We start from the raw sequence: 14967 nt of genomic DNA on the forward strand, positions 1-14967 counted from the left end.
GCTCTGTTGGTATAAATGTTGTTGCATTTCTAACTTGTTTCCTCTCAACTGGTCGCCACCTATCTATGAAGTACTTTTCAGGCAATGTGTGCTTGTTCAACTGAATTAGAGTTCTCAGCACGTGGACACACAACAACCCATCTTTCTGAAATCGTGCACAGATACATACATAATTCTCTTGTGCCATATCGACCAGAACCAGGTACTTTCTTGGCCTCACCTCATCCTTTGTGTGTTCCTCAGATTTATATATCACATACACCTTGCCTTTTTCCACCTCATCTGCTACATACCTTCCAATAGCCTTCACTAATTGTTGGAACCTGTAGAATATTTCTGTATTGTAGAAGTCTCTGGCCTGTTTTTCAAATGTATATGTTGAGTGCAGCAATGCTACTTCTTGTGCCTTGTTCTTGTCTCTTAGGTTTCCTTTTTCATCCATATTTGCTATAATTCTATCATATTCTTTCACAAATAAAATCAAACTACTAGTTGGCCCCACATTCTCTTTGAACCGAGCATACATACCTTCACTGCGAGATGTTGAACAAATGAATGGGAAGAAGTTGTTCTTGAAGTAAACTGGCACAATTTTTTTCCTATTTTCATACATCACTCTCAAATACTTCAAGTGATGCACCTTGTGTTCATTTAGCATGTATGCCCACAACCTTTCGAATTCTTCTTCCGTCAAACTATTAAATATGATATCGTACAAGTCCCTTGCAAATTCTGGATTCTTTGTTAAAACTGCTCCAATAGGATTTCTGCCTTAGACATGATATGAAATAAGTAGTTTCTGTGTATTGTATCTGGGAATTCCAATGCAATAGCTGCATTCATCACTGCATCTTGATCTGTAATGATAGATTTTGGTGCTTTACCCCCCATGCAGGAAAGAAAGGTGCTGAACAACCATCTAAAAGTTGGAATTGTTTCATCGCTCAAGATTGCACCAGCAAGCAAAAGGTTATCTCCATGTCCATTTATACCAACAAACGGTGCGAATTTCAAGTTATATCTGTTTGTTTCATATGTTGTATCGAAACTTATGACATCACCATAATGTTCATAGCATATTCTACTTGTTCCATAAGCCCAAAATATATTTCTCACTTTTGAGTCTTCTCCCGTGTCAAATGTGAAAAAGGGCATAGGATCTTCCGCTTGTTTCTGCTTCAAAAAATTTACTACCTATGAGATGTCATTTTCACCACATTCCTTCATCACTCTTGTTCTATAGTTGCTAATATCAGTCTTCACCAAATTTGTGTTTTTCATTCCTCCTCTTAGAAATGATAGGAATGCTAGTATTTTCCTGTTGGGCACGTTAACATCTATGAAAGATCTGATCATAGCTTTCTCTTGCTCTGTGAAGAATCTATGAGATCTCAGCAACTTAGCTAGTGCTGGAGCAAGTAGGTTGTGGTTGTGTTCAAGATTCAGTCTAGTAACTGTCCAAACACAATTCTTCTTTGTTATTGTCATGCCTACTTGGCATTTTGTCTTGTCAATTACTTTGCACCGCCTCTTTCTTGCTGCTGGTACAGGCTCAGCTTCATCATTGTTCATGTGAAGTACCTTTCTTTTCTTTATATCACTGCTTATCTGGACACCTGATTCATGTTGGTTTTTCTTTCCAACATCCTCAAGACTGAGATTCCCTCTGCGGTTGCACTTGTAAATTCTTCTTGTCACTTCTCTTGTTGCCCCCTTTTCCCTTGAGTTGTATGTACTTGACTTTATTGTTGAAAATCCCACTATCAAGGCATAGTTGTTGTAGAAGGCATGTGCTTCCTCATCAGTTTCAAACTGCATATCAATCCTCGGCACATGGAGACCTTCACCTCCTTCCTGGCTGAGTGATATAGCTGCTGCTTCTACAGTCTCATTGTGTTTAAAAATCTCTATGTCTTCTTCTGTAATGTCATCTTCCATTGCTATTGTGGCTGTTTCAGTATTATGCTCAACATCTGCAATAACAACATCATTGATTGATATGTATGGTTGCTCATCACCACTAATTTGTTGTGCATTTTCTGTTTCTTCATTTGCTTGCAGATCGTCAAGTTGTTGGCCATTAGCACCGCAAGATTCAACTGATGCTTTATCAGCTACACCACCAGCAGCTTTCACTTGATTGATCCCAAGTTGTTCATTCAACATACTGAGGTACTCCAAACCATCATTGCTTGAGTTTATTTCATTGTTAGATGTACCAATCCTCACACCAACATCACAACCTTCTGTATTTGCAGATAAATTGTTTTCCAGATATGCCCCATCATTGCTTGTTATTGTTGTAGCACCATCACACCTGCTTGTTATATACAAGCCACTCTGCATGAACACAAAAGGTCAGTGATTTTTTCCCTTTTAACTTTCTTTGGCTTTGTTTATTTTTCATACTATTTTTTTTACCTCAAATGAGTAATCAAATCGAGGATCAAAATCATCTTGTGCTGTTAGAAGATGCGTAAGGGAACCAACAGGAGCCTTCATGATCAACAAGAGAAATATGTAAGTATGCTAGTTTTATATCACAATTTCAGAAAAATAAAAAATATGTGTTTTCCTAACCTCATACAATCCATGTACATCTGCACCACACATAGCATCAGCGTTCTGAGCAAAAGGCACACCCTGTTCTGAACATCCACCATTATGCATAAGCTAAAATAAAACCACAAAAATTTATGTGTTAATAGCTTTATAGTTTTTCATCAATACACTTTTTCTTGTATTTCTTTTACACATGGCAAACCTGTGTGCATTGGATCGAATTCCATCTATCCATATCCATCAAACTCTCATCATAAGCTTCAGCAGTCAATGACTGTGCCCCTTCCCCTAGTGCTACCTATGAACATTTACAAGTTTTCTTTCATTTCTATTTTCCAATCTTTTTTTCACACACCACTAAATGTTGACTTTTATAAAATTAGCACTAATGTGTTATGTAAGGTATTTTGATTTCATACCTGAGGTGAATAGACGTGTTTATAGCTAGGATCATGAAGTTGTACTATTGCTGCAGGTATAGAAGTCAACCTCTTATCCACACAGGCCATGCTCTTCAGCAATACCTGCAAGTGCATTTTTTCAATCATTTACTGAGGTATACAAGCTTCATGCAAAACACTTACAATTAGACTTGTTTGTATTTGTTTTTTCATTGTATTTTTATTATAATCAAATGCATACCTCAGGCCCAAATAGATGACATGGCGATTCTTGTGAACTTCTAATATGTTCCATCATTAGTTCTGTATACCCACCCATCATAACCTTGTTTGAGTTGTCCATAGAGTTGCTTGACATTTCTGTCGCCTTTATCTGCTCAATTTGTTTGAATGCCCCATCACCGGCCTGCATGCAAACAAATTATTTCTTATTTAGTTAGGAACAAAACTTTAACAATACATACATAACAATTTTGGAATTTTTTGCATATGCCTATTTGTCAAGAGTTGTAACAAGCCAGTTTGTCAAGAGTTTTTTCAACTACACTGTGCTTTTGAAACTAGAAGTTTGTTTCAAGAGTTACCATGTCAAGTTTTTTTTAGAATCTAGAAATTTGCTTCTCCATGTTTTTTCTTATTTCAGTTAGCATCTAAACTTATGAGCACGTACATAGCAATTCAGTTATTTTGTTGATATGCCTATTTCTGCAAAATATATCTACTCGTTCTTTGTGTGTCTGGTTAGTCAATTCAGATATTTTTTTTTGAAATTACACTGTGTTTTAATAAGATGTTTCTTGTTTTCAAGAGCTATCCTGTCTACAACTTTTTTCTTAGATCTAAAAAATTCCTTTCTCCATGATTCTGATTGGATCTCTTTTTTCTTGTTCCATGTGCAATCTAGGAATGGATCTGGAAGCCAGAAGCAACAAAAAACAAGTGGATCTTAAGGGAGAACATTTTTTACCTCCACCCCTGCAGCGTGAGGGTTCATGTTGTTGTCTTGTGCCCAGATACGCTCCATCCTTTGCCTTCTTTTGCTTTTAGGGAAGGGATCCTCGTCCTCCATGTCCCACACGTGAGTTTTGGAAGAAAGAGTTTGGGGATGGGAGGAGGGGCGGTGACGAACAGATCTGTTCCCTCTTTCTTGTTTTTTCTTTTTTTCCTCCTATTTTCTGTTTGTTTTATGTAGGATAACGATCTGACTTGAGACTTATATGGACAGTCATGGGGGAGCAAGCATAGAAGCCCTTTTTTTGGGCGGGCTTTCATGAAAATATTTCCCGCCACCCATCTTCTTTTTCTTGTGTTTTTTCAGGTGTCAATTATGCGCTTTATTTAGCTGGGCCCACAGCCAACAGGCAAAAAACACAAGGCCCACAGCCAACAGGCACAAAACGCAAGGCCCACAGCCAATAGGTACAAAAAATTCGGCCCACAACCAACTGGTACAAAAAATTGGGCCCACAACAAACAGGCACAAAAGGCCTATACTGATAACGGGTACAACGAAACACTTGCGAGCCTGTTTTGCTATCCACAGCCAACAGGCACAAAACACAAGGCCCACAGCCAACAAAACAAGTGATTGATAGATATTTAAATATCAATCAACTGACAAGGAGACAGATCCAAAAAAAAAAAAGAAAACTTGTACGTGCGCTGCACTGCCACAGGAGACCCTCGCCACCAACTGCCCAGCCGGCAAGCCTACCCACCTCACCCAACCAACCGGTCTGCCGCCTCCGCCGTCCATCACCCAACCAATCAATCAAACCAAGGAAACCGCCCGCCCGCCCGCCCGAACGGAACCATTCCTCCCTGCCGCCGCACGACACCTCCCCTCCCGTTCGCTTCTCCGAAACACCTCCGTCGCTCCCACCTAATAATCACCTAAAGCCCCGCCGCAATCCAACTCCGCGCCGCGAGCGACGAGGTGGTGACAAGTAACGAATGATCCATCCCTCTCACGTTAGGTGATCCCTCCCCCGCACCTGCTCCTGACCCCCCAAGCATTTCCGGTTTCTTTATCGCGCCGAGGCCGCCACCGCCCGCGGGCGCCACGGTGGTTGGTTGCACCGATCGAGACGCCACGGGATGGGGATGGAAGCTGCTGCCGCTGCGCCAGGCCTGCAGATCGTCGCGATCCGCCTCGTTTGACCTGCCCCTGCCCCCGCATCCTTCTATAGTCGAAGCCCAAGCTGTCAGTCGAGCCGATCCCCACGCGCCCGCCGGCCACGTCGCCGGCCCTGCCACGAACTCGTCAAGGACGGCCCTGCCACAGCTAGGCGCCGCGCGTACCGGTACCAAATGGGGGTCCTCGTGCCGTGTTGGGTGAGCTGAGGCATCCCCCGACGCCAAGCTAGCCCCGGGGCCAGGCGGCCGGCAGCATCTGCGGGGCCGGTCGTCGTGGCCATGCGGCCTTGACCGATCGAGCAACGGAAATGGAGGGAGCTTCTTCTTGTTCGTCTTCTTCGTCGGCGGCGGCGGCGCAGGGGGGCCGGGGCGGGGAGGTGGGGATCCGAGTCGGCGCCACCAATATCGGCCGGCTGCGCGGCGCGCCAGCGGCGCCGGGGCGGCACCAGCAGCAGCAGGGGAAGCAGCCGCAGCACGGCGCCAGGGGCGGCGGCGTCACGTCGTGGCACCTCAGGGCGTTCGCGGCCGCCGTCGGGGTCATGGGCTGCGTCCTGCTCGCCGCCTCCCTCGCCATGTCCGCGCTGCACCAGGTGCAGTTCAGGAACGCCGCCATCTCCAGGAACGTCCGGGGGCTCCAGGTACGCACGCTAGCTCTCCTCCGTTTGCTTCGGATCCGTTCTTTGGATTTCGAGTGGCCATGGTGGTTTCTTACTTTGGCTATGCACCTCATCGCCCTGGTTGTTGGTTCCTGTCCCTGCTCTTGCGCCGCGGCTGTACCTTTCGTTCTTTCCCGTCTGATTCCGTTCTTCCATTCCACGACGACCGTATCAAACAAGTCCGTAGTTCTCGAGTTCTTTCCTACCATTCCCAGTTCTGAGTTTGCGGTCTGGTCACTCCGATTGACGATGACGAATTGGCTTTGGTAATGAAGGAGCTCAAGCAAAACGTTGTGAGGAGGGAGCAAGCAGAGCAGATAATGCATGGGCGGCTTCTGCAAATGGCAACTTCAGCTGTCAGCAAGGTGTGATGACCACACAAACCACTTTCTACAACAACTCAAACACTAAAAAAAAGGGCCATCTTTACCTTTTTACTCATACTGCAAGTTCCCCTTGCCGCCAGGGCAGAACGGCTCTGAATCTGAAGATTTCGCGCTATGGGAAGAGCCCTACAAGCAAGCGCGGAAATGGAAGCCCTGTGCTGCAAAGCACAGTTTGGCTGATGAAGGTAATGTACTGTGTTCAAACAACATAAGCTACTCATATTTAAACACTAATACATGTAATCCTGGTGAGCCTTCGTCCCCTGCTAGTTGATTGCATGATGTATTTTGAATTCATAGCCAGCCAAGCAAGATGAGACATTCGTAAGAACCATTCTGCTGGTTGAATGTTTAATCGATGTGGTGGGGTCGTCCTGGTTTCATAACTTTTCACATTGCCTTTGGGTTTTGACACTAGACCTGTCCTCACAGAGCCTGACGAGATCAACAACGGTTTCATACTGATCAGCGCAAACGGTGGTCTGAACCAACAGCGTGTTGCTGTAAGGATTTAGTGCTAAAAGAGCCCACAAGCTGAATGCTTCATTTTTCAAATTCATCAGTACCTAAATGAGTCTTCATCTTGCAGGTATGTAATGCTGTTGTCGTTGCTGCTCTGCTCAATGCTACACTAGTCCTCCCCCGATTCCTGTACAGCAGCGTCTGGAGGGACACAAGGTACTGAATGCGCTCAACCTTTTTGTTTCTTCTTCTTGTACCGCATTGCATCAGATTTTTCTTCTAAATTCTTTAATGATATGAAAATGTTCAAAGCTTATACGCGTTCTGGAATCTGAAGTGGACGACTTTTTGTTTCTTTGACTGCCAACGCTGTCATACCTGTTCAGATTGCATTGCAGAAAGAGGAAGAATGTAGATTGCATTGTCACACTAACCTGAAGTTTTCTTTCGCTGGCAATAATAGTCCTTGGCATGAAAACAATGTAGATTGCAGATTTCAATTGATCTGGTTCTGATATCTCGTAACTTCTGTTTCCTGCGCTTGACTTGCCTTCTCTTTCAACCAGTCAATTCGGTGACATCTATCAGGAAGACTACTTCGTGAACTACATGAAGAATGATGTGCGCATTGTGAAAGAATTGCCACCACACCTTCAGTCCCTAGATCTCGAAGCAATTGGAAGCCAGGTTGGGGAGTCTTAGCCATATTCAGAAACTTCAGACACTTATTTTTCAACCCTCAGAAATACCAGTATATCAGTCATCAGATACACTTCGCTCAGACTTCAGTCTTGCCCTTGTCTCAGGTCACTGACATGGACATCTCGAAAGAGGCTGAACCATCTGAACTCGTCAAATCTGTGCTTCCAATTCTTCAGCAAAATGGCGTCGTTCATTTCCTCGGGTTCGGAAACCGTCTTGGCTTCGATTCAGTACCTGTCCATCTGCAGGTAACAACGTGCCTCTCTCTATTCCACATGATCATCACGGCGCTCTGTTTCGTCATCACGACGTACGAACGTTTGCTGCAGAGGCTGAGGTGCAGATGCAACTTCCACGCTCTCAAGTTCGTCCCCGAGCTCCAGCGAGCAGGCTCCCTGCTGGTCCAGCGGCTGCGCAAGGCGAGCGCGATGCAGACCGAGATGGACAAGCAGCTGTTCGGGAGCAACATGGTCGACCCGGCCTTCGCCGAGGACCACGCCGCCGGCGGGCCGAGCAGGTACCTCGCCCTGCACATGAGGTTCGAGGAGGACATGGTGGCCTACTCCCTCTGCGAGTTCGGTGGCGGCGAGGAGGAGAGGAGGGAGCTCCAGGCGTACCGGGAGACCCACTTCCCGGCGCTCGCGACGCGCCTGCTGAACGCGTACGTCCATTGCTGGCCTGCAACCTCTTGCCGGGAGCTTCTCGTCCCTGCCGCATTGTCTCGAACGTTCGTGCTCGAGTCTGACACCGCCGTCGTCGTCGCGTTGCGTGCCGCAGCACGGTGTCGCCGGAGGAGCAGCGCAGCCTGGGGAGGTGCCCGCTGACGCCGGAGGAGTCGGGCCTCATCCTCTCCGCGCTCGGCTACGACCGCCGCACGTTCATCTACGTCGCCGGGTCGCAGATATACGGCGGCGCGCCACGGCTGCGGCCCCTGACGCGGCTGTACCCGAACCTGGTCACCAAGGAGGACATCCTCACCGCCGACGAGCTCGCTCCCTTCAATAATTTCTCCTCACGGGTAACTGTTATTAGACAGCATCGATTCTTCATTTGAACTATTATTAGACAGTACTGTTCATGTGCTCCCGGCGCCGATCGAGAAGTTAACCGTGCCATGCCATTGTCGTGATTCCGTGGATCATGGCAGCTCGCGGCGCTGGACTTCATCGCGTGCGCCTCGGCGGACGTGTTCGCGGTGACGGACTCCGGCAGCCAGCTGTCGTCGCTGGTGTCCGGGTTCCGCATCTACCACGGGAGGGGCCGCGCGCCGACGCTGCACCCGAACCGGAAGCGCTACGCGCAGGTGCTGGCGGAGGAAGGGAGCATCGCGTGGGGCGGGTTCCAGAGGAGGGTGAGGCAGATGGTGGAGGAGTACAAGCGGGTGAGCCCGCGGCCGAGGGGCCGGAGCGTCTACCGCCAGCCGAGGACGCCGGGGTGCATGTGCAGGGCCGCCGGCGACGGCAGCGTCGACTTCTGAGTTCTGATGCGCCCCCCACAGCTTGCAGGGTCGGTCATTGATTCTTTTGTAGTTTGTGCATAGCCGTATTTCTTAACTTTGTTAGCAGCCAGCAGGATGCGATACAGGCAGGAAAAGGTGATAAATTTTTTAGTCCTACAATATGTAATGTAACACATCTTCTTGATACAAAAGAGTTGTACAAAAGTAAGTTGGAAAAAAGAAAGAAAGAAGAATTGGTGGCATTTACCTCCATTTTTCTTTTGCATCGACCAAACGCCATGCCACAGTTTTGTGGTCAATAACCGGAAGCGCATATGCCACAGTTGTGGGGTGACATGCAATGGCAGCTGCAGAAGAGTGTCGCTCATGGAATGCTTACCGACTTTGGGCTTTGCGCCTGCTCCACAACATGCTTAACCATGCCACATATCATAAGCATTTCATTCTAGAAGATGAAATGTACTCCTTAGATGACACAAATTCTATGACCTTGAAGCAAAGTGTGAAGTCGTAAAACGTATGTTGACACATTTAGAGATTTTTTTCTTGAGATGTTGCCTATCTTATACAAATTAATAAGCAACGCAAGTGCCCAAACAGGGTGTATAAACATATGAGCATGAAAACATATTGAATGCTTTCTAGTTTCTACCATTTTGTGGTGTTTTAGCCTTTGAGTAACTGACTAACATGATTCACATGATTATCCGGACATGATCTGTAGAGAGTGGTGCATAAAACAGAGACTTGACTTAGGGCACTCCCAACCCTCCACCTCAGCTGGTGTCCATAGAATTAATTGCACTGCAATATAAGAAAAAAATCTAATATGGCAAATGAATTAATAAGGAGAGAGAAGAAAATAGGAAGACCTGGTTTCTCATGAACAAAACGGTTTCTTCACGTGCATCAATGAACCATGAAACCGGAGATCCTGCGTTGGAGGCGACGGGAGTTTCCTCCCTACAGGTTTTGTGGACCCCATTGCCTAGAAAGGTGGTCCAGCAGCTTCCTGCGCCGGAGAGCTCGCCACCCACACAAGTATGTGGCCGTGGACAGCATTTACTATGGGCCTATAGGTAGATACTTGTGTTGTATGAAGCATTCTTGTGATAGTTTCTTGCTGATATGACATCATAGACCGTACTTATGAACACTGGGTTGGGACTGCCCTTATGATTTATGAATGAACAAAACTGACATGGAGATTGCCTCTTTCTTAAAATATAAATTTGACAAGATATGTATGGTTTTTGTTGTCTTCATAGACATTAAATGTTATGTCACATTAGCATTAAAAATGCTAATATGATAGGATCATTATAAGGAGAGAGGAGGGGGAGTTTCATGTGGGATGTGAGAGAAGTTTCACCCGATGACACTGATCCGGCTGTGTTACTAAGTTTGCAGTCTTGATAATAGTTTAATAAAACTATGTATTGAGACTGGACTTATTCTACAAATCTGAAACAAGTCACTGGGAAATATACAAAACCACCCTTGGATTGTCCTATACTCGAAGTAGTGCTTGTTACCGTGGCCAAGTGTTACAACAAACCGTACTTGCTCTATTTAGCAATGGCACATTTGGATTGTTGGTTCGAAATGAATGCATGCGCAAACCCGGGAAGAAATTTTCCTAGTGGTCAACGGCATTTGCGTTAGTTCAACAACGGGACATGAGGACCTGCGAGGGGTTGTCATCAGCCATGGCTTAAACACAGCAAACGCTAAAATCGACCTGTCTCAATATAGCAAACGGATCGGAGCTCCTTTCCCCGTTGTCCCGGGTATATATAAGTTCCGATCCCCGTCGCAAGCTCATAGCAAGATCACAGTGGCAGATTCAAATAAAGGAGCTTATTAGCCCACACACGAAGCTAGCGAAAATGGCTTTGAGCGGAGATACAATGAGGGTATTCTTCTTCCTCGCGATGGTGGTGTGCGCCGCGCACGCGGCGAAGGAAGCCCCTAAGGGGAAGGATGCGAAGAAAGGCGATTCCGCTGCGGCGCCGGGACCCTCCGGTGGCGGCGGATCCTCCGACATATCCGAGCTGGGAGCCAAGGGTGACGGCAAGACGGACTGCACCAAGGCGCTGAACGATGCGTGGACGGCGGCGTGCGGCAAGGAGGGGGCGCAGACGCTCACGATCCCTAAGGGTGACTACCTGACGGGCCCCCTCAACTTCAGCGGGCCGTGCAAGGGCAGCGTCACCATCCAGCTCGACGGCAACCTGCTCGGCACCACCGATCTCAAAGCGTACAAGACCAACTGGATCGAGATCCAGCATGTCGACAACCTCGTCATCAATGGCAAGGGCACCATCGACGGCCAGGGCAAGCAAGTCTGGGACAACAACAAATGTGCCCAGAAATACGACTGCAAGATCCTGCCCAACGTGAGTAATCTCGTCGTTCGATCAACTGCAAGATCCTGCCCAACAAATGAATTTATGTAAAGTATTAAAATGACGTGTTCGATCGCTGAATGCTGCATTGCAGTCGTTGGTGCTGGACTACGTAAACAACGGCACCGTCTCCGGGATCACCCTGCTCAACTCCAAGTTCTTCCACATGAACATTTTCCAGTGCAAGGGCATCACGGTCAAGGACGTGACCGTCACCGCTCCGGGAGACAGCCCCAACACTGACGGCATCCACATGGGAGACTCGTCCAAGGTCACCATCACCGGAACCACCATCGGCGTCGGTGACGACTGCATCTCCATCGGCCCCGGAAGCACCGAGATCAACATCACCGGCGTCACCTGCGGCCCCGGCCATGGCATCAGCGTCGGCAGCCTGGGCAGGTACAAGGACGAGAAGGATGTGACCGACATCAACGTCAAGGACTGCACGTGCAAGAAGTCCACCAACGGTGTCCGCATCAAGTCCTACGAGGATGCCGCGTCCACGCTCACCGCCTCCAAGCTCCACTACGAGAACATCGCCATGGAGGACGTGGCCAACCCTATCATCATCGACATGAAGTACTGCCCCAACAAGATCTGTACCAAAAACGGCGCCTCCAAGGTCACCATCAAGGACGTTACCTTCAAGAACATCACTGGCACCTCGTCGACCCCGGAGGCTGTCAGCCTCCTCTGCTCGGACAAGCTGCCATGCACCGGCGTCACCTTGGATAACGTCAAGGTTGAGTTCAAGGGCACCAACAACAAGACCATGGCGGTCTGCAACAATGCAAAGGGCAGCTCCACGGGCTGCCTCAAGGAGCTGGCTTGCTTATGATTGATTCATCCATCCACTATTATTGTTCTTCAGAAAAGAAGAACGATCGGCCCAGGGATCATCTGCCAAGAAGCCTCAACAACATAATTATTACTACCAAGACACTAGAATTTACCTGAATTCCTCGATATGCATGTCACCTTCCATGCACTAGGCCATTTTCCCCTTCGCGTGGGGTGGTATCATTATGAGGTCGGCTGATTTTTTTTTGTTCTTTTAACTTTCTTTGAATGTTTTCAGGCTCCCATGCATGCATGGATGAGAGATATTAATTCTGTATGACAATTACTGAATGCTTATGAAGCTTCAATACAATCTCGTTTTATTTGGTGATTGCAATGTGTCATGACTTTTTTTTTCCTATATGCTGTTCTCATGTGGTATAATGTTAATAATGTGGTCTTCTAGCTTTGTTTTATTTCATTTCCTAGACAAGATTAGATGAGTTAATGACAGGAAAAATGACATGCCAAGTAGAAGGACTCACTTGAAGTTGTAAGGCAAAAGGTGAAGATTTCAAATTGAATACTTATTATCAAATTGAATGTACATGCTGCTTATCCAAGACCCCAAATGGTGCCATTCTCACCTCGCTCAAAGGTGAAGATTTCTTCTCATTGGGACCAAGGATGTACTCCTTCATCACGTTCTTATACCATACCATGCCATGGATATCAATGTTTGGCACCGAATGACAGTATCATCACTGTAGGTTCAAGGTTAATGATATATACATATTCTGAAACAAAGATTTTTTCAACTACTCAATGGTTTCAATATTAGTCTGAATAATCCATTCAAAATATAAAATAAATTCATTTTCCCTCAGTCCAAAAGTTGTAAATTTCTCAAGCTACAAAGCATACCAACTACCAAACTAACCATATCACATGAAAATAATTAAAAATCACTACAAATTAGCCATATTCTTACTGTCCAATATAGACATTATCTCAAGTTCAAGTCATCGATTCTATATTTATCAAATTAATGTATAAATAAAAAATCACTCTTTGTAAAGATCACAAATTTCTCGAACTATGAAGCATGAAATGAAGCATAAAGACCATCAAAGAAGAGAGGATGAAGTTGCTAACCTTTGGAGCACTTGGATGTGTGAAATCCCTGCAAATCGTGACAAAAATGGGAAGCACCTCCTCTCTAACATGTCTTGGAGAAGACGAAGCTCAAGCTCGGTCAAATGGTTGGCTCGAGCTCAGGGAGGAAGAAGGTGCTGATATGTAGAAGGCACATGAGTGCCGCCTAGTGGCTCCAGCCGGTAACTAGATCTCTCCACTTAGTACCGGCTATCCACCAGCCGGTACTAAATATCCTTGAGCCATTTAGTACCAATTAATTGTGGCGCACTTTAGGGGTTGTTCGGTTTCAGGGGCTAAACTTTAGACTATATCCCATTAAAAAGAATTTTAGTATTTAAAAGTATTAAATAAAGTCTGATTACAAAACTAACTGCAGAACCTTGGGGCTAAATTGCGAGACGAACCTAATGAGGTATACTAATCCATAATTAGCGGACGGTTACTGTAGCATCACTGTATCAAATTATTAATTAATTAGGCTCATTAGATTCGTCTCGCAAATTAGCACCCATTGTCAGAAAGATTTTATAAATAGATTTTATTAGATACTCCTAAATGGTAAGATTCTTTTTGATGTGATAGGGGCTAAAAAAATTGGGGAAAACAAACAACCCCTTAGTGCTGACCGGTGGTTCCAGCCGCTATTAAATGGATCACCGGAGCACTGCTACCGCCCGATACTAAATGTGCGCGTTAGTACTGGCTGTAAGATAGCTCAGTACTAATAGTCTTGGGCGAATGTAAAGTTTTCTAGCAGTGCAAAGTCGCTGTTTGTGGTGACATGCTTCTTTGAGTGTCCAGGGGGGAAGAGGAGGGAAGGAGGACTTCCATCGTGCTAGGATTGGGATCATATTTTCTTAACCCTATTGAGCCACGAGAGTAGTTGACATGATTGTTTTTTTTCTATGTACGGTATTCAAATGGAGTTAGGGCTTGTTTGGATGGGCTAAAACTAAACTCCATAGATAAAATTTAGATGTCTAAACTTTAGTTAGTTAAAATTAATCCTGTCCTATTTCGATATTTTGGCTAAACTTTACCGGTTGTATTGTGAAAAGTCATTTATACCTGACCACACTATACTAAGCACGTGCCGCGAGAGGATAGAATTTGGCGGGGTATTTTGGTATGCTGCTATCCGCTATCAAAAATTAGCCGTCATTAGCTAAATTTGGAGAGCTAATGGACTAAACTTTAGTGGGGGAGTTGGCTAATTTTAGCCCATGTTTAGTCTTCTTGTTTGTATTATCTAGAGCTAAATTTTAGCTAACTAACAATGAGCCCATAAATCCAAACAGACCCTTAGATGCTAGCTAGGAGAGATTCCATATATGATTTAAAATTCTCGGCGAATGTTATTGATTTTTTTTTCCGAAACCATAGTACAGGCACAGATGCTCATCATATACACGCACGCATAGTTATCCGGCGAAAGGGTCTGTAGCCTAGTGGTTATAAGAGCCCCGGTAGCACCTGAGGTCCTGGGTTCGACTCCACTTGGGAGCGAATATTCTGGGATTTAATGGTGTTGTGCATTCAGTGCTAGGTGGTGTTCCTATCGACAGCGAGGCGCCAGTTGTGACTTCGTCAATCTCGAGGATTTACTGGCTCGGTCTTCTAAGATGCTCATAGGGGTAGGGTTTGCGTATATGTGTTCATAGGGGTGTGAGTGTGCGTGCGTTGTGAGTATCTGAGTTGTACCGTGTAATCTAAAAAAAAGTTATCCGTATGGACACACGCACACAATCCTACCCTATGAGCACCATAGGCGTCTCGATGTCAGGTTCCTTTACAATGAATCTTACCGAGTTATGCTCAATTCACAACAAGTGAATGTTGCTGACTACATATGCA

The 14967-nt window shown here is 45.9% G+C and overlaps 2 protein-coding genes and 1 long non-coding RNA gene across 6 annotated transcripts; all 3 read left to right on the top strand.

Annotated features, from left to right (window-relative positions):
• Positions 1-2338: 2338 nt before the first annotated feature.
• LOC120669539 lies at positions 2339-4095 on the top strand. The gene is made up of 3 exons (XR_005672686.1): positions 2339-2520; positions 3038-3118; positions 3868-4095. It is a non-coding gene; the product is annotated as an uncharacterized LOC120669539 (long non-coding RNA).
• Positions 4096-4981: 886 nt separating this feature from the next.
• On the top strand, positions 4982-9016 carry LOC120670827 (O-fucosyltransferase 8-like). Of its 4 annotated transcripts, XM_039950992.1 has the most exons (11): positions 4982-5737; positions 5936-5950; positions 6031-6120; positions 6227-6326; positions 6574-6644; positions 6731-6819; positions 7170-7290; positions 7410-7553; positions 7635-7966; positions 8083-8323; positions 8453-9016. In XM_039950992.1, the coding sequence occupies exons 1-11, from the start codon at positions 5408-5410 to the stop codon at positions 8780-8782; spliced, it is 1863 nt and encodes a 620-aa protein (XP_039806926.1). In that variant the 5' UTR covers positions 4982-5407; the 3' UTR covers positions 8783-9016. The 4 variants fall into 4 exon arrangements, with proteins under 4 accessions (XP_039806926.1, XP_039806927.1, XP_039806928.1 ...); XM_039950993.1 differs by lacking the exon at positions 5936-5950 and having other exon boundaries at positions 4986-5737; positions 8453-9010; XM_039950994.1 differs by lacking the exon at positions 4982-5737 and having other exon boundaries at positions 5747-5950; positions 6222-6326; positions 8453-9010.
• Positions 9017-10653: 1637 nt separating this feature from the next.
• On the top strand, positions 10654-12344 carry LOC120670375 (exopolygalacturonase-like). Its single transcript, XM_039950458.1, has 2 exons — positions 10654-11163; positions 11267-12344. The coding sequence occupies exons 1-2, from the start codon at positions 10654-10656 to the stop codon at positions 12011-12013; spliced, it is 1257 nt and encodes a 418-aa protein (XP_039806392.1). The 3' UTR covers positions 12014-12344.
• Positions 12345-14967: the final 2623 nt, after the last annotated feature.

The sequence above is a fragment of the Panicum virgatum genome, chromosome 4N (assembly GCF_016808335.1).
Source record: "Panicum virgatum strain AP13 chromosome 4N, P.virgatum_v5, whole genome shotgun sequence".
Classification (NCBI taxonomy): domain Eukaryota; kingdom Viridiplantae; phylum Streptophyta; class Magnoliopsida; order Poales; family Poaceae; genus Panicum; species Panicum virgatum.

Bases quoted from the DNA above. Each gene is read 5' to 3' on its own strand.
- LOC120670827 (XM_039950992.1), top strand. From the start codon at position 5,408: ATGGAGGGAGCTTCTTCTTGTTCGTCTTCTTCGTCGGCGGCGGCGGCG. The intron at 6,820-7,169 runs GTACTGAATGCG...TCTTTCAACCAG, and splicing joins AGCGTCTGGAGGGACACAAG to TCAATTCGGTGACATCTATC. The intron at 8,324-8,452 runs GTAACTGTTATT...GGATCATGGCAG, and splicing joins TCAATAATTTCTCCTCACGG to CTCGCGGCGCTGGACTTCAT.
- LOC120670375 (XM_039950458.1), top strand. From the start codon at position 10,654: ATGGCTTTGAGCGGAGATACAATGAGGGTATTCTTCTTCCTCGCGATG. The intron at 11,164-11,266 runs GTGAGTAATCTC...GCTGCATTGCAG, and splicing joins ACTGCAAGATCCTGCCCAAC to TCGTTGGTGCTGGACTACGT.